The sequence below is a fragment of the Rattus norvegicus genome, chromosome 6 (genome assembly GCF_021556685.1).
Source record: "Rattus norvegicus strain SHRSP/BbbUtx chromosome 6, alternate assembly SHRSP_T2T, whole genome shotgun sequence".
Lineage (NCBI taxonomy): Eukaryota > Metazoa > Chordata > Mammalia > Rodentia > Muridae > Rattus > Rattus norvegicus.
In genome coordinates this window covers 46,987,485-47,008,203 of record NC_141539.1, presented here as the reverse complement: position 1 = coordinate 47,008,203, position 20,719 = coordinate 46,987,485, and the positions used below count along the sequence as shown (strand labels likewise).

At 48.1% G+C, this 20,719-nt stretch overlaps 1 protein-coding gene and 1 non-coding gene across 5 annotated transcripts in view; both read right to left on the bottom strand.

The window, feature by feature from the left end:
• Asap2 (ArfGAP with SH3 domain, ankyrin repeat and PH domain 2) overlaps window positions 1-20,719 on the bottom strand; it is a 162,168-nt gene that overhangs the window by 81,321 nt on the left and 60,128 nt on the right. For all 4 annotated transcript variants that reach the window (NM_001108704.3, XM_087553728.1, XM_087553729.1 and 1 more), the window contains 1 exon segment: window positions 3,976-4,121. In NM_001108704.3, the coding sequence (NP_001102174.2) occupies window positions 3,976-4,121 (146 nt within the window).
• Window positions 11,163-11,269, bottom strand: LOC120093281 (U6 spliceosomal RNA). The gene has a single exon (XR_015623637.1). It is a non-coding gene; the product is annotated as a U6 spliceosomal RNA (small nuclear RNA).

The window sequence follows — 20,719 nt, the reverse complement described above, 5'->3', positions numbered from 1 at the left end:
GTCTCTGACGGCTTTACCCGCCATTACTTCCTCCTAGGTTCCATCCTCTGTCCCTCCAAATGCTACCAAGCAGCTTCCTTGGGTGTCAGCAGTAGAAAGCCCCATGAGTTTGGATTCCTTCTGAATCCTAACTCAGTCCCTCGTCTGCTATGGCCCCAGACATCACTTAGCTCACGCGTCCCACGTTCAGGACCTGGGTAGGACAGACTCTCCTGCGCTGCAGCCACCAGAAGCAAAGGAAACAGAGGGTCTCTCATGCCCACACTTGCCACACTGTGGATGCTAACCATGTGCCACCCTCTGGGACGTCCACTCCACACAGAGTCTGACAGCAACTGGACTCAGTGATTTTTTTTTCCCCCAAACACTGCAATGGCAAAGCTGCAGTATTTATTGGTGAGCAATGTTCCAGACACAACATCCTGGTCCTGCCCTGCTCTGGTTCCCTCCTTGCTCTTACAGAAAATAAAAGGCAGGGAGAAGAAATGCTTTCACTTGACTGAGCAACTGCCTGTGCGAGGAACTGCAGACCCTGAGGTGCGGCACGCCGCAGGTGCCCTTTCTTTTCTTTCTTTTTTTTTTTTTTTTAAGATTTATTTATTTTCTGTATGTGAGTACACCATCACTCTCTTCAGATACCAGAAGAGAGGGTCAGATCCTATTACAGATGGTTGTGAGCCACCATGTGGTTGCTGGGATTTGAACTCAGGACCTCTGGAAGAGCAGTCAGTGCTCTTAACCGCTGAGCCGTCTCTCCAGCCCCACAGGTATGCCCTTTCTTTATTAGCAGAACACGCTCCAGAACGGCCGAGCACTCTGACCCTCCACAGAGAGATTTCAGTTCTGTATACTATCAGGGCCTACGTTATCAGATCTAGACATCCGGTGTGAACCTGACTCCACTCACAGGGCTGGTATAAGGATTGGATGAGTTGAAGAGTGGGAAAGTATCTGGCTGGTTTTAGTGTACACAAAATCTAGCTGAGAAAGTCCAGAGGGAGAGAGGGAGAGAGGGAGAGAGAGAGAGAGAGAGAGAGAGAGAGAGAGAGAGAGCGCCTCCCCACCTGCCTCCAGCATCCCCACCTGAGCCTAGCAGGCTGCTCTTGTCCTCCTCAGATTGCCTTCACTGCCCACTTACCCACCCTAACTCCAAGTCCTCCTCTCCTGCTTCCCTCTTCGTTTGCCAAATCACTTCCTGCAGGAGCTCGGAGAAGTGATACCTGGGAGCCTGAGAGTGTGAGAGCATCTTTAACCCCATGCTCAAGCTCAAGCTCATCTGCGCAGAGCCATGTTTTCCTCAGGATTTAAAGGTACATCTTCAGTTTTCAGTGGTGCTGCTGCATCCACGGCTCGCTGGGAGAGTCATCCTCTCTATGTTTTCTCATTGGCAGTTTTCCTTTATTTAGTTCTTCGTCTGCTTTTTAGGAGAATTTTTTCCTACTCAATCTTATCAATCTTATCAGGTGTGTGTGTGTGTGTGTGTGAGAGAGAGATACATTGGTCCATAGACACCTTTTGTATAAACTGGGGTTTCTTATGGGTCTGGCACCTGGCCAGAGGCCAGACTAGCTGCTTTGCTGGCCTCCAGGGACTCCTCTGGCTTTGTGTCCCACGTTGTCACCAATGGAATTTCGAGTGCTTCATGGATCCTGGCAATGTGAACTCACATCCTCGTGCTTAGGAGGCGAAAGTCCTGCCAATTAAGCCATCTCCTCAGCCCCAAGAATTTTTTATGTTTTGTTTTGTTTTTGTTTCCTTGAGACAGGGTTTCTCTGTGGAGCCCTGACTGTCCTCAGACTCAAGAGACCCACCTGCTCCGGCCCTGAGTGCTGGGATTAAAGGCGTGCACCACCACTGACCAGCGCAGAGGCCCCCGGGTTTTTAATTTTATACTTTCATACACTAATGGTCTCCCACTTCCCCAACTCCTCCAATAACCAGAAGCTCCTGCCTTCCCCATACAGAGCAGGTCTCCTCAGGCTTCTCTGGGGTTACACTAAACACACAGCTGCCATCACGCTCCCCTCTGCTCTCCGGATCGGATCTCTCTCTCTCTCTCTCTCTCTCTCTCTCTCTCTCTCTCTCTCTCTCTCCTTTTTTCTTTTTTCTTTTTTTCTTTTTTTTCCGGAGCTGGGGACAGAACCCAGGGCCTTGCGCTTGCTAGGCAAGCACTCTACCGCTGAGCTAAATCCCCAACCCCCGGATCACTCTCTTTGCTGTTGCTCTTTTCCAGCCTACTCTGGTCTCTCGTTCTCGAGGACGCTTTTTGGTACTCACGAATGGAATGTTGAGAAGCTGACTGACCACTCTGCACTGAGACTCGGAGTTCAGGAACACAGTGACTTTTCCCCAGGGAACCCTACCACATCGACATCTAGAGAGAGCTTTACCCTGGGTCATGCAAAGACCCTTTCCCTCCTTTTTGAACCACCCACTATGCATGAATGTCTGCTCCAATCATGGAGAAGTAGACTCCAAGAAGCAGCATGTGGCCTGCCAGTGTTTGGGACAGGGACAAAGAGTAACTGGATTTTTATCAGAATGCCAAGGGGTTTCAAAGTGATTCAAGTTAAAACAAACCAGCAAACAAGCAAGCAAGCAAATAAATAAACAAAAACTAAGGACTTTGTCAGCTTTTTGTTTGTAAGGAAGGATCTTTCAAGAGAGAAGAATAGCCTTGAACGATCCTGCTCTCTGCCCTTCCTGTAATAAACTAATATGGGACATTCCCTGATCCCCACCCACTGACACAGCCCCACAGACCAACCACCACCACCTCCGAGATGAGCGCTTTCTTCACTTGTCATGAGCTGAGAGGAGAAATGGAAACACTTTGCTGCTGCCTGTGACCTCTACAAAGAGCATGACTGAGTCCTGACCTGGCCTTCTGCAGCCTTTAGGAGAAGCTGGGGGAGAAAAACAGGAAGGAAGTGCTGGGGAGATCTCCAGGGCCCATTCCACTTGGGGAAACAACCACCCACCAGGGCAGCATCACAAACAGCCCTCTCCCCTGCTTCTTCAAAATCCGATTCCCACAGCAGGGAAAGACAAGGCAAGAAATGTCTGATCTACATAACCCCACCCCACACCACCCCATCCCCACCCCTACTGCACCCCACCCCCTGGACTATCATTGCACTCAGTTTCTACCCACTCACAAAGCTTTCCTTACCATCCTGAAGACCTTTAAATATCCATGGTGACATCTGTGTGTAGGTTTTGTTTTTTTTTTTTGAGGTTAACTTGCTTCATAAGTCTGAATTATATTCATTAGATATTATCAATCTGGATGCCTTCTATCATGTGGTGGTTTGAGTGAGAACGGCCCCCAGACTCATATTTGAATGCTTGGTCCAGTTGGTGGGACTGTTTGGCAAGGATTTGGAGGTGGGTCCTTGTTGGAAGAGGTGTGTCACTGGGATTAGGCCTTCACATTTCAAAAGCATATACCATTCCCAATTAGCGCTCTCTCTCTCTCTCTCTCTCTCTCTCTCTCTCTCTCTCTCTCTCTCTCTCTCTCTCTCTCCTATTGCTCCAGCACCATGCCTGACTGCCTATTGTCCTGTTTCTCACCATGATGGTCATGAGCTGTAAGCCAGTCTGGGATGAACTCTTTCTTCTATGAGTTGCTTTGATTCTTCACAGCAACAGAAAAATGCTAAGCGTCACCACTGCAACCCCAGTCTACAGTTTTAAAACTACTAGAAACTAAAGTCAGGGGCCCGTAAGAAGATGAATGAATTCACCCATTCTATCCTGCACCTGAAAGTTTAAAATGCCAGGTTAGGTTTAAGTCGTATTAGGGGGAAACATTACAACTGTAAACTTTGTTCCAAGTTTACCCGATGTGAATATATAAAGTGTAGTTGTTTTACGTTCCACAGGAGCCGGAGAACAAGCCGTCCTTCCACCAGCAGGGGCCTGGCACGCATTACGCACAGCGTATATAGCTGCACACGCACAGTGGGCACTAACCAGGTTTTTGAAGAGTGCGGTCAACTCCTTGGTGAACACAGAGAACTTCAGAAACGCGCTTCCTAAGTCTGGGTCATCTCTGCATACACAGTTGCCACCGAACTTCTCCAGAGCCTGCGTGTACTGTTCCTCGTTCTCCACGTGTGCTGCAAGAGCAAGCGGAGGGGCTGTTAATTTACCTACTGAGCAGTCGAGTCCTGGACCACTAGGCCCTTCTCTGTCTCGGAGAACACTAAACACATTGCCCAGAATTAAACATGGAGAGCATCCTCAGAAAAGACACCGAGTAAACAGTCAGGTTGCAGGAACGGAAATACAATTACTATTCCAAAATGAAACCACTGTGCCCAAAGAAAAAGCTAGCGACGTGAAAATGTCCTAGCAGGTTCCCTCGTCTGAAGCACAACAGAGACTCTCAGAGATATCCCCATTACCCCAGGGTTTCCCAGACTCCTCCTCCGCCCAACCACATTGTCTAAGAGAGGGTCCCAGCTCCCTCTTAGAAATGTGGGAGATGACAACTCTCCTCCCAGTAAAGCGCAGGATGCCCAGTGAGAGATCCACACCACAGTCACCTCTTCACACAGGGACTGTGGTGCTCTCTGAAGTCTTGGCTGGGCAACCAGAGCCAGCTTGGTCCTCATTGCCTCTGCTCAGGGTTCCCTCTGCCCAGACCTCCCACCCTAGCTCCCACTCACACGATCCACTTGTCTGTTCTCCTGAAACTCTAAAGACTTGTCCTAATCCCTAATCCCTAATCCCTCCTCCCCTCTCCTTCCATTGACAGGCCACACAGAAACTGTAAGTCTGTTCTCATCCATTGGAAGCACTTAGGTGAGGGACCAGGCTGTACTGGTCCGCATCATGAACATAAGGCCACAGAAGGAGCAAACTCTGCCATCCCTTTACCATTGAATTCAAGACAACACACTAAAGAGGAAGAGTCCTAGGCTCTCTAAGCTCAGCGGCTCCACTGGTACAGAGGACCAAGATTACCCACAGAAGGAAATGTGGCTTGCTTCATGGTTGATGGCTTGCCTAGCGTGCTCCAAGTCCTGGGTCAGATCCCAGCATCGCACAAACCAGGCAGTGTGGCATAGAGCAAGTCTGGACTACATGAGAACATATCCAAAAAATAAGAAAAGTATAAAGTCATACCCAGCTGTTTACCGACTAAAAGCCGGAGTCCGCACTCGGATCTCCAATTCAAAGCAAGGGTAAGGAGCATAGTAACTCCAGTAAGTTAACATGATGGATTCAAATTCCCTCTCTGCTAGGACAGGCATTTCAAATGCAACCAGCCAGTCTGAACTACCACTCCCATGGGTCTTGCCTCCTAGACTTTTGTCTCAATTAGAAACTAAGCACAAACAGTTTCCAGGAGAGGCAGGGCAGGCAAGTGCACGGCACAATTTGTGTAGGGGTTGCTGGGCAGAGATGGTCCACACACACTGGCTGTCTCATCAGGGAACGATCCAGAAGGCTCCTCCTCAAGGCTTCTCTGCAGTCGCCTTCCTCAGAAACAGAACCACTGCTCATTAGCGCCAATGCCCGGTAACAAAGGGACGAAGCCCTTTTAAGGGCAGGGTAAACCCTGAGCCAGTCCTGTGATCTATGAATGGCCTGTTCTGCCACTGCCAGGGAGGCGCCACGTCCTTGACCTCAGCTGGCACCTGGTATTTGTGGGGATGCTAATGTGGATTTAGCAAACACTGGAGAAAATTAAATTTCAATGCCTCAGTCTTTTTATTTTGAGAAGCATTCCAGGGCCGGGGATGTCCTTAGTGGCAGTGCTTATTTAGCGTGGACAAAGCCCTGAGGATCATTTCTCAGCACTGGGTTGGGGAGGTTCCAGAAAGAGGCTCAGGAATTCTAGATGAGTACACACACACACACACATACACACACACACACACACACACACGTACACACACACACACACGTACACAATCACACACACGTACACAATCACACACACACAATTGCACACACACACAATTGCACACACAGACACAGACACACACACGCACACAATCACACACACACAATTGCACACACACACAATTGCACACACAGACACAGACACACACACACAACTGCACACACAAACACAGACACAGACACAGACACACACACGCACACAATTGCACACACACACGCACGCACACACACGCACACGCATGCACACGCATGCACATGTTGGTATCACAGGGGAAGCCCTCAGGAGATCTGGGCTCTGTTTCTATGGCTGCCAGGGGGCAGTTGTGTGACTGGTAGGTAAGGGTAACCCCCACTAAACCTACTCTTTCTGTTTTGTGACAGAGGCTTGCTGGCCTCTGATGTCAGAATATAATAAGAGTCAACGTAGGGTAAGGACACACCATGCACACAGCAAACACCACACACAGCAGTAGCAGCGACAGCAGATGCCGCAGAATGGTACAGCTGGACTTCAGCCCTGACAGTGTCTAACTCTCCAGCCTGCTCCTCTCTTCTCTGACACTCGCGTTTCATATCTAAAAATAGCTTACCTCTCGCCAGCAAGACAGCTCAGCGGAGATAAGTACCTTCTGTGCAAAACGGACAGACAGGGTTCAGTTCCCAGGTCCCACGTAAAGGTGTAAAAACGGATTCCGTGGTCATCCTCTGATCTACATGCGTGTGCTGTGGCATTCATGTGCTCACATACAATAGTAAATCATATTTTTAAAAAGCAAAACTAGGGCTGGAGAGATGGCTCAGTGGTCAAGAGCACTGACTACTCTTCCAGAGGTCCTGAGTTCAAATCCCAGCAACCACATGGTGGCTCACAACCATCTGTAATGGGATCCGATACCCTCTTCTGGTGCGTCTGAAGACAGCCACAGTGTACTTATATACAAATAAATAAATAGATCTTAAAAAAAAAACCTAGTTTACCTTGCTAAAACTGAAAGTACTCAATTTTTAGATTCTTAAATTCCATTTCACAGTCAGATCAATAATCCCCATTTCGATGTATAAGTCTAACACATGTGATGAACTACAAAGAACAGGCCTTCTGCACCAAATACTATCAAAAAACAAAAACAAACAAACAAAAAACCACCTCCAAGTTAAAACATAGGCAAGGCCCAATGAGGTTTTAGCCCAGAGCTGATGGCCACAGCATATAGCTGGGGCTGGTCACGTGCAGAGAGAGAGAGAGAGAGAGAGAGAGAGAGAGAGAGAGAGGGAGAGAGAGAGGGAGAGGGAGAGGGAGAGGGAGAGGGAGAGGGAGAGGGAGAGGGAGAGAGAGAGAGAGAGAGAGAGAGAGAGAGAGAGAGAGAGAGAGAGAGAGCGCGTGCGCGTGCGCGAGTGTGTGGAAGGGAATCTCCTTCAAGGTTCAGATGAGTAGAAGCCTCTCACTCCAGCTTGTATGCTCTGTATTTCTGTGTCTTCCTAGGATGCCCAGGGCAGGGCCCACTGTGAGAACAGCCAACTTGCCTGTAAGCATGGTGACTGACTGTTCCAGATCATCCCCAAGTTGGAAATTTCCCTACCGAGATCTGAGCGCAATCTGAGAGCCTTTATCATCCTTTTGCCAAAAAAACAAACCTTAAAATAGGAACCTAAAATAAATAGCCTGGGAATAAAGTTTCTGGAAAGATCCCAAAATGAATCTATCAGCTTTTATTTACAGAACTGAAAACTGTTTTACGGGACACCCGCTCTCTTACCTCCCATGCTTCAAATACATCTTCTGCTCCAGTTTGTGGGATCCCAAGCCCAGAATATCTCCTCTGGGAGACTCGGGAAGATGGGAATCTGAGCCGCAGGACCCAGCTCCAGGATGAGACCCATTTCTTTGGAGTTTTCTCTGCATCTGTTCCTGTCTCCCACACCTCAGGGCACAAAATCCAATCTACTCAAGAGATGAATGAACTAGGGTACGCTCACCCAAGAACCTATCCTTTAAGCAGCAGCAGACATGAAGGTTAGAGGCAAGGGTTAGGTTTTATCTTATGCTTTTCGACTTACCTGATTGTGTCATTTTAAGTGTGTATACCAAGGAGGAGACCCAATGAATGTGATTTAAGGGAAAAAATCATTGGATCTAAAAGGCAAAAGGCAGCTCCTTACTGCTCTTAAAAAAAAAAGATTTATTCATTTATTATATGTAAGTACACTATAGTAGACACACCAGAAGAGGGTCTCAGATCCCATCACAGATGGTTGTGAGCCACCATATGGTTGCTGGGAATTGAACTCAGGACCTCTGGAAGAGCAGTCGGTGCTCTTAACCTCTGAGCCATCTCTCCAGCCTCCTTGCTGCTCTTTAATGAGACACATATGCATAAAGCTGCATGTCAAAGGGGCACAAAGCACGAAGGGTGCGGGCCACCAGCACATAGCAACAGCACATGGCAGTAGGGCTGGCTTGCCACAGCCAATCAACCTCCAGCTGCCAATGCGGTCATAACCGTCTCCATCCTCAGTTATCTCATTCACTACTTTCAGCCCAGCTGCAGAAGCACAGCAGTGCATTAGATTGAGACCAGGGACAAGGACGTTCATAGGAGCAGGCATAAATGCCCAGGGAAAGAGACATCAGTGTCCTCGCTGATCACTGCTCCATGCCAGGCACCAAGGAAACATTTGGATAGATGATCCAAGGGAAAACAAGAAGGCAAGAAGCTCTGTGAGCCCTGGAGAGTCCTGTGCATCCAATGGCTGTTAACATCTCTTTCAAAGTTCCTGCCTGCATCCAGCTCTCAACTCCGAAACCAAAGCCGGCCAGGACAACCTTCCTGTGCATCCTTATCCTTTACCCTGTCCTGTTCTAAATGTGCTGAGGGAAGGCCTGCCCTAGCCCTCTTTTTACAGATAGCAAGCCAGGCACAGGGAAGACAGCAACTGCATCAAGTTACACAACGAGTCTGTGGAGCTGGGGGAGACCTCTGGCATCCAGACTCTCAGCCCAGCGTTCTTCCTCCACACCAGGGACCGTTGGTGCATTTGCTCTACTCACAACCCTCCCTTCGGCTCTAGGCTAAAACAAAGGCCACACCCTTCCAGTCAAGGCAACAACTCATCGATGAGGAAGAGAACCAGGTGGGCAGTTCCTGTTCCCGCACCAGTCTGGCACAAACTCCCACGTCACCCTGAGGGCTACTGCAAGCCCCTGCTCCATACAAGACCATAGTCACCTGGATTCTGGCTGAGAAGCATCCACTGAGGTGACACGTTTGAGCTACCTAGACAGCTAGTGAAGGGAACAGTCAGGAGACATTCACTCTCCATGACAGCAGCACCAAGAGCCACTCCCCAGATGAAATGATTAATATTCAAATGTGCATCACATGTTCACATAAAGATACTCCAAAGGTGATCACAGCCAGGGCTCTACAGGTTGTCTGGTTTCAGAACTCACCTGAAGCCCACAATTTCTAAAGGAAGGGATGATCTCGCCCCCTCGCAGGGTCATTTCCTGTCCCAGGGGAGAGCTGGCTTTAGAATTCATTTTTAGGGTCAAGCCCAGATGAAACACTGAAAGTAATCTTCTGGCAGACAGCTTGGTGGTCTGTAATAAAGTCTTTAAAATGTTCATGCCATTTGAAACCTCCACTTCCGGGAATCTATCCAAAGCATCGGTTCTTAACCTGTGGGTCTCGACCGTGAGAAAATGCACATTTCCGATGGTCTTAGGAACTGCAATACCACTCGGGAGTAAAATTACATTTATAAGATAGCAATGACAGTAAGATAGTTGGGGTTCCCCAGGACCATGAGACATACGTGTTTTCTGGGGTTGAGAACTGCTGGTGTGAAGAGAAAAGCCAAGGTCAGTACAGCATTGTATACAAGACGATTTACAGACTGGAAACAGGAACTGTACACAGTGCCAACAAGGCTCAGCTGGAGGAGGGTGAGCATGCTTACAAAACAGCACATGAGGTTGGCTTTTAAAGATTTATTTATTTTTAATTTTATTAACTTGAGTATTTCTTATTTACATTTCGATTGTTATTCCCCTTCCCGGTTTCCGGGCCAACATCCCCCTAGCCCTTCCCCCTCCCCTTCTATTTGGGCTTCCCTTCCCCATCCTCCTCCCATTACCACCCTCCCCCCAACAATCACGTTCACTGGGGGTTCAGTCTTGGCAGGACCAAGGGCTTCCCCTTCCACTGGTGCTCTTACTAGGATATTCACTGCTACCTATGAGGTCAGAGTCCAGGGTCAGTCCATGTATAGTCTTTAGGTAGTGGCTTAGTCCCTGGAAGCTCTGGTTGCTTGGCATTGTTGTTCATATGGGGTCTCGAGCCCCTTCAAGCTCTTCCAGTCCTTTCTCTGATTCCTTCAACGGGGGTCTTGTTCTCAGTTTAGTGGTTTGCTGCTGGCATTCGCCTATGTATTTGCTATATTCTGGGTGTGTCTCTCAGGAGAGATCTACAACTGGTTTCTGTCGGTCTGCACTTCTTTGCTTCAGCCATCTTATCTAGTTTGGTGGCTGTATATGTATGGGCCACATGTGGGGCAGGCTCTGAATGGGTGTTCCTTCAGTCTCTGTTCTAAACTTTGCCTCCCTATTCCCTGCCAAGGGTATTCTTGTTCCTCTTTTAAAGAAGGAGTGAAGCATTCACATTTTGATCATCCGTCTTGAGTTTCATGTGTTCTATGCATCTCGGGTAATTCAAGCATTTGGGCTAATAGCCACTTATCAATGAGTGCATACCATGTATGTCTTTCTGTGATTGGGTTACCTCACACAGGATGATATTTTCCAGTTCCATCCATTTGCCTATGAATTTCATAAAGTCATTGTTTTTGATAGCTGAGTAATATTCCATTGTGTAGATGTACCACATTTTCTGTATCCATTCCTCTGTTGAAGGGCATCTGGGTTCTTTCCAGCTTCTGGCTATTATAAATAAGGCTGCGATGAACATAGTGGAGCACGTATCTCTTTTATATGTTGAGGCATCTTTTGGGTATATGCCCAAGAGAGATATAGCTGGGTCCTCAGGCAGTTCAATGTCCAATTTTCTGAGGAACCTCCAGACTGATTTCCAGAATGGTTTTACCAGTCTGCAATCCCACCAACAATGGAGGAGTGCTCCTCTTTCTCCACATCCTCGCCAGCATTTGCTGTCACCTGAGTTTTTGATCTTAGCCATTCTCACTGGTGTGAGGTGAAATCTCAGGGTTGCTTTGATTTGCATTTCCCTAAAAATATGGAACGCTTCACGAACTTGCGTGTCATCCTTGTGCAGGGGTCATGCTAATCTTCTCTGTATCGTTCCAATTTTAGTATACGTGCTGCCGAAGCGAGCACTTAAAGATTTAATTGTGTGTGTGTGTGTGTGTGTGTGTGTTCTCATGGAGGCAAGAAGAGAGCGTTGGATTCCCCGTAGCAGGTACTTGCAGCTGGCCTAGTTGCAGGTACTAGAAACCCACTCAAGTCTTCTGCAAGAACAGTGTGCACTCTCAATGACTGCGGTCATTTCTCTAACACCAGGGGCAGCTTGTTAAATCATCTCATGGAATGGAGGAGACTCGGCTTGAAAAAGGAAGAATATAAAATTAGACATTCAGTCTCCATCTTCATAAATTATAAGATAACAGGATGGAGGCTGAAGGAAAATGCATCAAAATGCATGACTAAGGTTAAAAATAACAAGCACTCAACACACTGTTGCCTTTACGCACCAGGCAGCGGACCCCACACTTTCTGGAATATTCCTTTATGCTATCTTATAGCTGAGGAAACGAACCAACCGTTCGTGGTGCCAGTCCAGGGTGGCTCGTGGTAAGCACCCACCAAGCCCCTTCTGTTCCTGCACACCAGGAAAGATGTCTTCACTCACAACCAGATTTCCTAAGCCAAACTTAGGCATCCTCATAGTAAGAAAACAACATAAAGAAGCTACCATTGGCTGACTTAGCTCCATTACTTTAGCTCTCCATGCCTGTGTGACTGTAGTTGCCACTGGAGAGATGGCTCGGTGGTTAAGAGCCCAGGGTGTTTTTCCAGTGGATCTGGGTTCATACCCTAGCACCCACATTGGAGGCTCACAAAGGTCTGTTAACTCCAGTTTCGGGCGATCTGTTACCCTCTTCTGGTTTTGGTAGGCATCGTACACACCTGGTGCACAGACATACATTCAGGCAAACACCCATAAACATTAAAGGATTTTTAAAACTCGCTATAGTCTTTCCACTTGTGTACAGTGGCACAAGTCTTTAATCACAGCACTTGGGAGGCAGAGAGAGGCAAGATGATCTCTGTGAGTTCAGGGCCAGCCTGGTCTACATAGTGAACTCCAGGTCACCCAGGGCTACAGAGAGAAACTCTGTCTCAAAAATCAGACAGAAAGAAAGAAAAAAAGAAAGAGGGAGGAAGGGATGCATGGAGAGAAGGAGGAAGGGAGGGAGAAAGAAAGAAAAGAAAAAAAAAAGAAAAAAGGTAAAATCACTGTAGTCTGTTACTCTCTCTCAAAACTCTCCCTGGAAGAGACAGCACGAGCAAGAAGGTAGTCATCTCTGGCAAGACTGATTTCAGGGGACACTCCTTCCCAACCTGGAGCTTTCTCAAACACCTGTAGGTCTTCCCATTTCAAGAGTCCCCTGAATGGCACTGGTCCCAACATATACCACCCTGGTCTGATGTCATGTACTAAGTCAGGCTGTGGTCAACACAGGCCAAGGCATGAGCTGACCACCACCTGTGATTTGCATGGCCCTCTGCTCCTGTCTTTTAATGATCCTGTACTGTCAGGGACAGCTCAGAGGCACTGTGAGTAACACAACTCCCAACTGCTTCTTCCAAACTCCTACTGGCCACCACACACTGACGTCAAGAGGAGGATGCAGTGCCGACAGAGCTGCCTGTTCATCATGTTGCTGGTTTCCGACCCTTTAGAACACAGGCTGTGGGTACTGAAAACATCAGCTCTCGTGTGTGTGTGTGTGTGTGTGTGTGTGTGTGTGTGTGTGTGTGTGTGTGTTCTCATTCTGTATTTCCTAAGTGCCCGTCATCTAAGGGAATAAAACCCAGTCATGTGGGCAGCCTATGATGCAAATGAATAAAGATTCCTATAATAGGCCTTGGCCTTGAGAAGCAAGCCTCTCTCAGACAGAAATGCTCTCGGAGAGTCATGAGCTTGGTACATGCAGACCCTGGGCAGAGGCAGCAGCCAATGGAGGGCCCCCTGGGACAAGATAATGAAGTGCTTCCCCTCGGTAATAGAAAGAACTGGAAGGTAATTTAAAGGGTCATAAAATCTGTATTAAGGAGATGGATGAGGGGTTGGGGTATGTGTGTGTGTGTGTGTGTGTGTGTGTGTGTGTGTGTGTGTGTGTGTGTGTGTGTGTAGGGCCTAGAGAGAAGGCTCAGTGTGTTAAGAGCGATTGCCCTGCAGGCACAAGGACCTAGGCTCATACCCCCAGCACCTGTGTAAAAAGCCAGGCATGGTCATGTAAGCAATGCGGTCCCACAACTGGGAGACAGAAATGGTGGATCCCCGGCCCCAGAAACTTGTTGGCTGGCCTGCCTAGCCCAAAAGGGCAAGCTTCAGCTTTAGTGAGAGACTTGTCTCAAGGCAATAAAGTGCTGGCTTCCACACACTCACTGATCATACACACACACACACACACACACACACACACACACACACACACACACGAGGTGCACACCTACATTCCAGCAATGGAGGGGGTCAAGCAGAAGAATCGCTGGAAGGCCAGCCTCAGCTACATAGTGAATACCAGGCAAACCAGGGCTATAAAATGAGATCCACATCTCAATTTTAAAAAATGGAAGAAGGAGGAGGAGGAGGAGGAGGAGAAGTAGAAGAAGAAACTGGAGGTGAGGCAGACTTAGATACAACACAATGAATAACGCTGGGATCTGCCAGTACAAACATGTTAAAACAACCCACGGTGACAGCGAATGTACGAGGCAGAAACAACACTGGAAATGAGGAAAACCTCCAGCCCTGGAAGCCACAAAGGTCCCTGGCAGTTTCCTGAGACCCCAGGACAGGATGCAACTGGAGATGAGCTCAGGGCTGCCTGACTCATGCAGGGACTCTCCCTGGTTAGAGCTGCCTGTGTCCGACTCTGCTCTAGGCCTAGGTTAAGGGTGCGACTCTGCTCTAGGCCTAGGTTAAGGGTGCGGCAGACGGCTCTCTTCAGACATGTAATTTCCAGGTGCCCCTCGAAAGGAAGTAACTCCAGGCAATTAGAAACACGCCGAGATTTGCATCCAATTGCATTCTTTGCCAGAGGAAGTCCTCTGAGGAGGCCAAATGATGAAATCAGCACAGCACAGCACAGCACAGCACAGCACAGCACAGCACAGCACAGCACAGCACAGCACAGCACAGCACAGCCTAGCATGTGTTCTCCACCCAAGCTGCCTTTGGCCTTTTCCCTTTTGATTTGATTTTATCGACCTGGGCGTATAATTCCCCATTACTTACAACGGTGACTTGGTGAGATGGTAAGATGCCCTCCTATTCAACCCCCAACCCCTGAGGCAAGGAACCCGGACAACTTCTAGAGTTTGATGAGGGACAGTTATAGTCCCTGAAAGTCAGAGTCCAAAGCCTCATTTGATGGCTGCCACTGCCGATCTGAGTCAACCAAACAGGTAACTAACGTTTCATCTTGGATAGCTCTGAGGGAACAGGTTCAGATTCTGCTGGGTGGTCCTGCATTACGCTAAGGTAAGCAGTGCGAGGTGACAGTGTCCACCTGGGAGGTTGACAGTCTGCACAGCCGATCAATCTTCACCTTCCAGCTCTCAGAGGCACCAAGAAAGTTTGCAAGATTATTCTACACTGTCTCTCTAGATCAATGGTTCTCAACCTTTCTAAGACCGTGACCCCTTGATACAATTCTTCATGCTTTGGTGACGCCCCCAACCATAAAATTAGTTTTGCTGCTACCCCTACGATAGGGTTGTCTGACTTCCCAGGGGGCTCATGAGCTACTGCTTTAGAGGCTTTTAATGTACAGAATCCGGGGATGCGCACATCCCATTTAGGCCTGGACGGAAGAAGCCAGGGCCCAGATGAGTCTCAATGTCCCTCCAATCAGAACAATACCCACAAGTCTGACTCAGGCCAACGCTTACAGGCTTGATGTTCCTGTGATTAACATGCCAATCACTGCTGACAAGATTCCCTCTGCAAGTGTCCCAGTACATTCCAGTCATCGTACTTAATCACCACAGAGAGTGAGCTGGCAGCCAGAGCCTGGACCTGGGAACACTGTCAGACTTCAACCCCTGTCATCACCTCTTCAACCTGCTGCTAGAACCTTCCAAGGATCCGCTCACACAGTCACCTTCTCCATCGAGCTTCAGTCAAAACCTGCTCTTGGAAAACCATCTCTTAGACAGGAACAAGCCCTCGGGTGGGTGTGGCACCGGCACACCTTTAATCCAGCACTCGGGAGGCATAGGTGGATGGATATCTGAGTTTAAAGCTAGCCTCATCTACAGAGTGAGTTCTAGGACCACCAGGGCTACACAAAGAAACCCTGTCTCACAGGTTGCCTCTCCCCTCTGAAAAGAGCAAGTCCCAAGTCCTTCCGCATTCTGGTAAGATGAGCTTTCTCTGGCCCAAAGACTCCAAGGATCTTACAACTCAACAAGACAACAATCTTCACACTCCCCTGAGGGCATCTGAGAGTCACCTCTAGCTTAAGTGGCATGTACAGCCTCACACTAAGCTAGTGACCAGCCAAAACAGCCTACAGATCGCCAGGCTCGGGGAGGAGCTGCACGTAGCATGTTTTCCTCTGGTGTGCATCCTTGCCACGCCCTAACTGTGTGCCAGCTACCCTGCCTGCGAAAGGTCAGCGCCTAACTCACAGCAATGCTGTAGGGATGACATTTATGGAAGCGGATCTACAGCAAATACACAGACATCTGACATCCGTATCATTTCTATTCTACCATCAAGCTTATAAGGATCTTGACGGTGGTATATGCCGTTTCATGATGTGATGGTGCGCTATCTCTTTCTAATAACAGAAATGTGTGCACGGATTTTGTACCCTGGATTTCATAAATGTTCTCCTTCCTGTTGTACAGTCCCATCATCACAAGCGGCTGATCCCGGTTTTGTCACAGGAGATGCTGTTGATTTTTTTTGGCATGATAAGCAAGGCAACGTGCAAGTATATCCTTCCATGTAGAGGCTTTGATTTCAGTGATGCACACTGCCTACAGATTTCTAAAAACTCTGTGTGCCCATTTTCAATGCCACAACCATGGAGCAGGGTCCCCGATTTCGAGTATTCTCGCCCACCTCTAAGGACAACTATGATTTATTCTTCCATGTACGAATTAGAAAACCATACCCAGATGTGGTGTCCTTCTTAATATGCACTGAAACTTCGATCCCTAAGCTAAGAGTACATGCTTCTCGTTAATAAAAATAGGGCCAGTGAGGTGTCTCAGCAGACTGAAATGCCTGTAACAAGCCAAGTAGTGGAAAAAGAAAACTCCCATGAGTTGTCCTCTAACCTCCTTGCTTGTGTGGGTAAGACTGTGTGCGTGCACACACACACACACACACACAGACAGACATGCACACTCACAGACACATATACACAGACATGTAACACACAGACACACAGAGACACGCACAGACAGACACACACAGACACACACAGACATGTACACATACACACAGACACACACACACACACAGGGTGGGGGTGGGGGGCTATGAATTTTCTTCAGTAGGTGGAAGACAGTAGAAGTTGCAGCTAAAATTAGCATTTCTTCCTCTGTACCTCCCTATTTGGGGAAGTGACAATTCCCCCCAGGGTCTCCAGATTCCAGGTGAGGAGGATTCTAGCTCTCCCTAAGAACATTCCATCCTCTCAGTGAGTCTAGAAGTGAAAATGAAAGTCTCACACTGCTTCCTCTTTGATGGAGATGAATTTTCCCACCCGCTGATGTGTCAAACACAGATGGAAACCTTAGCGTCAACCTCCTAGCTTGGAGGAAAACACCTTTATGCTGAGACAGAGCTTAGAAATGTTAAGAAATAAGAGTTGTTTGTGTTTTTTTTTTTAAATATAAAGTAGGGTTCGTTTTTGTTTGTTCATTTTTTTTTTTAAGAGTTTGGGTAGCAGTCCACTGAGTGGGAAAAAATTACAGAACCGGTTTCTCAGCAACACGAAAACCTGTTTATAAGACTTTCCACAAAAGGCATTCCCAACAGAGAGCACGCTCCCTTGCTATCACAGAAGAAAGTCAATGCTTAGTAGATAAAGGGGGAGGGGGATGCAGATACCTTTATAACCCAGGACAACTTCAAAGGTGGACTTATCTAAGACCAGTTCTACCCCGGGGCACTGTTTAATTAGCAAACACTGAAGCTATAAATAGACCAGTTGAACCAGGGACTCCACAGGTGGGGGTCTAGCCTGTGGTTTTTAACCAGATCTCCCTGGAGCAGCGGTTCTCAACCTTCCTAATGCTCAGACCTTTTAATACAGTTCCCCAAGTTGTAGTGTCCCCAACCATAAAACTGTTTTCATGGCTACTTCATAACTGTAATTTTGCTACTGTTATGAATCATAATGCAGGGGGCTGGAGAGATGACTCAGTGGTTAAGAGCACTGACTGCTCTTCTGGAGGTCCTGAGTTCAATTCCCAGCAACCATATGGTGGCTCACAGGCATCTGCAATGGGATCCGATGCCCTCTTCTGGTGTGTCTGAAGACAGCGATAGTGTATTTCACAGACATGAAATAAATGAATCATAAGGCAAGTATTTTTGGAGCCCCAGGTTTGTCTAAGGGGTTTCGGCCCACAGTGAGAAGTGTTGCCCTAGAGCCCTCAGAAATATTGCTTTTAAGGCAAGAATTGGTAAATTAAAACAACCAAACAAAGCTTTGTGAGCTAAGAGGAGATCCTGAAGTGTTTGTATACACATCAGATAAAAGAATAAAAACCAGCTTAAAACAGGTTTGCTGATCCCTGCTCCAAATCATCCAGGCATGTTCCTTCTACACAAACCCACAGAAACCCTCACAGAGCAAACCTCACAGCCGGTGTCTGCCGCAACAGACACTGCTTGGATCTACCATTATCGGCCGGTCTTTCTCTTCTGCATGAGGAGGGGGATCCTAGGATAGTGCAATGGAAGCAAAATGCACTGGGGGTTTATTGGGCACCTATATGCAGCTGTTAACAGTGCCTGGATACCAGGGACCCATTAATGTGGGACCCACCAGAAGAATCTAAAGGGAACCTCAGAGGCTTGATGTGGGAGGAAGAATGTCCCATCCCTCACACCATTAACCCCTGGAACCCCTGAGTTCAGTGTGCTGCCTGATGTGCAGAAGAGTAGAGGAGTTAAACTTGCTAACCAATTCGAGATGTGGTTGTTCTAGACGACGGGGTCCTCAGCGGGTAAAGGTACTTGCCACCAAGCCTGACAGCCTGAATTCCGTTGCTAGGAGGGCCCATGTGGCAGGAAGAGGGAATCTAACTGTGAAAGTCACTCTATGTATGCACATAGCCCCCACCCCACCCCACATACAATAATTAATACATGTGATTCTGAAAGCGTAAGGCACTTAAATGTGAAGGAGGCGGGAGAGTCAGTGTCTGTAGTGGGACTGAACCTCTGTATCCCCAAGTTCAAGACTGAAGTCCAAACCTTCAATGTGTTAACATGGAGAGATGGAGCTTCTAGGAAATCATTAGCTTTAAATGAATTCTGAAGGCAAGGCCCTCATGGGACTGATGCCCTTGTGAGCAAAGGACTTTCTTCCTGTATCTCAAGAAAACAACTGTCAGCCATGCATGGTGGAACACCGGAGGTAGAGGCAGATGCATCTCTGTGAATTCTCAGCCAGTCCCGTCTGCATAGTGTGTTCCAGGCCAGGCAGGGCTACAGGGCTATGATCTTGGCAACCTAAGGGGGGGGGGGGGGTCCTGTTTCTAGAACTGCAATAAGCACCTGCTGTTTGAGGCATGGATATACAACGCCACGTTGTGACAACCAGTGGCACACTCTCAGACATGACCTGTGGGAAGACTCCAGTGGCCATTTGCTGGCTCTGAAGATACAAGGGACGGAGAGCCAAGGAGTGCAGCTGGCCTCTAGCGGAAATGGGGACGGGACCTTGAAGATGCTTTGATCTTAGCAGTGAGACCCACGCTTTACTTCCCACCTGCATATCTGAATGAGGAACGTGTGCTCCCTGAAGCCGCTGGGCGGACAGAAGCGCGCTACAGAAGCAAGAGGAAGTAAAGAACGGCTCACCCTGCTTCAAGTCTCAGCCTGAAAACACAGTAGGGGTGGGAAGGTCACACCCAGGTGACAGAGCCAGGGAGTGTGGAGAGAGACACACAGTCTCGGGAAGCAATGGACGGAGCCAAGTGGCAGTAGACAAACCGGGGCCAGGAGGGAGGTCATATGGGGCCAGTCCATGACAAATCGGGACAGACTTAGGAGGGTGAGACCAGAAAAGACATAGCACAGGCCAGGCATAAATGCTCGACTGTTCTCACTATTGTTTCAAACATAAGCAAAAGGTCCACTCTCACTGGATAAGTAGCCATCCTGGGACGCTGAACTCTAGAATCAATCGCTGGGATTCTCCTCTTTGGGAACAGCCTTTGGAACGGAAGCTGTCCAAGTTCTAATGCAACTAGACAGCCGTGGTGGCCAGCAGCTGAATCCCATACTCCGTGTTCTGACTTACTTATGACTAGTTCTAAAACAACTCAAACTATCCTTAGACTCACTTAATAAATGTATTCTGAAGAATGAGTCACAACCTATGAGTTACAAAGGAAGTCACGTCGCTGGGACCGACCTCAGCAACATTGAAGGAAAGAAATCATGGTCTCCTCGGGTGACTTGCCAAGCAGACGACACCTATTCTCAAATAAGGACTCCAAGACAGTACTCGGACTCAAAAATAAAATAAAATAAAATAAAATAAAATAAAATACCACACTCACAGTCTCATGACAACTCAAACTTGGCATAATGGAATTGATGGGTACAAGACAACAAAGACGAACGATTCCCCCGCTCAAGGTCAGGTGCAAAGCCAGCTTGCTGGATGCACAGAAGCTCAGAAACAACACAGACCTAGACACAGTGCCCAAGAGCTGGGAGGCCCTTGCAAGCAAGCGAAGCTCCTTCCTGGGGTCTCAAGGAGAAGCAGCATTTTGATCAGACTGTGTGCATGGAGGGAGGCCCAAACATGCAAGACAGGAAATGGCGAGGCAATCAAAGATGTGCTTACGGGCTTGAGGAGTGGACCTCTGATGGGTGGCCTAAGACCAGGGGATACGTGGTGATATATGGCAGCTATGGATGGCTTCAGGACTGCTTGAACATGGAAGAGATCAAGGCAACATCCCCCGACAACCCCTACTTGAACACTGAAACTGTCGGGTGACTCTGGTAAGAATCCGTCTACTCCACCCCCATTCTACTGCTTCTACAGAAGGAGGCTTCTATAGGCCTCCTTCATGGTTCCCACGTTCTGATGGAGCTCACGGCCATTGACTTCTGTGCGAATAAGAGGAGTTCTGCTGGATTTTAAGCAGACACAGCAGTGCCTCTGGTCTTTATTTCTAAAATGCTTCCAGGAAGAGGTAACAGAACGAGGTTTACGGTTCACGCACGGCGATGTGGGTGAGAAAGGCAAATAAGAGATGTGTGCGTGAATCAAGGCTGACGGACACGTGCATCAGCCCGCATACGAGCCACACCAACTCCTATTTATCTCACGT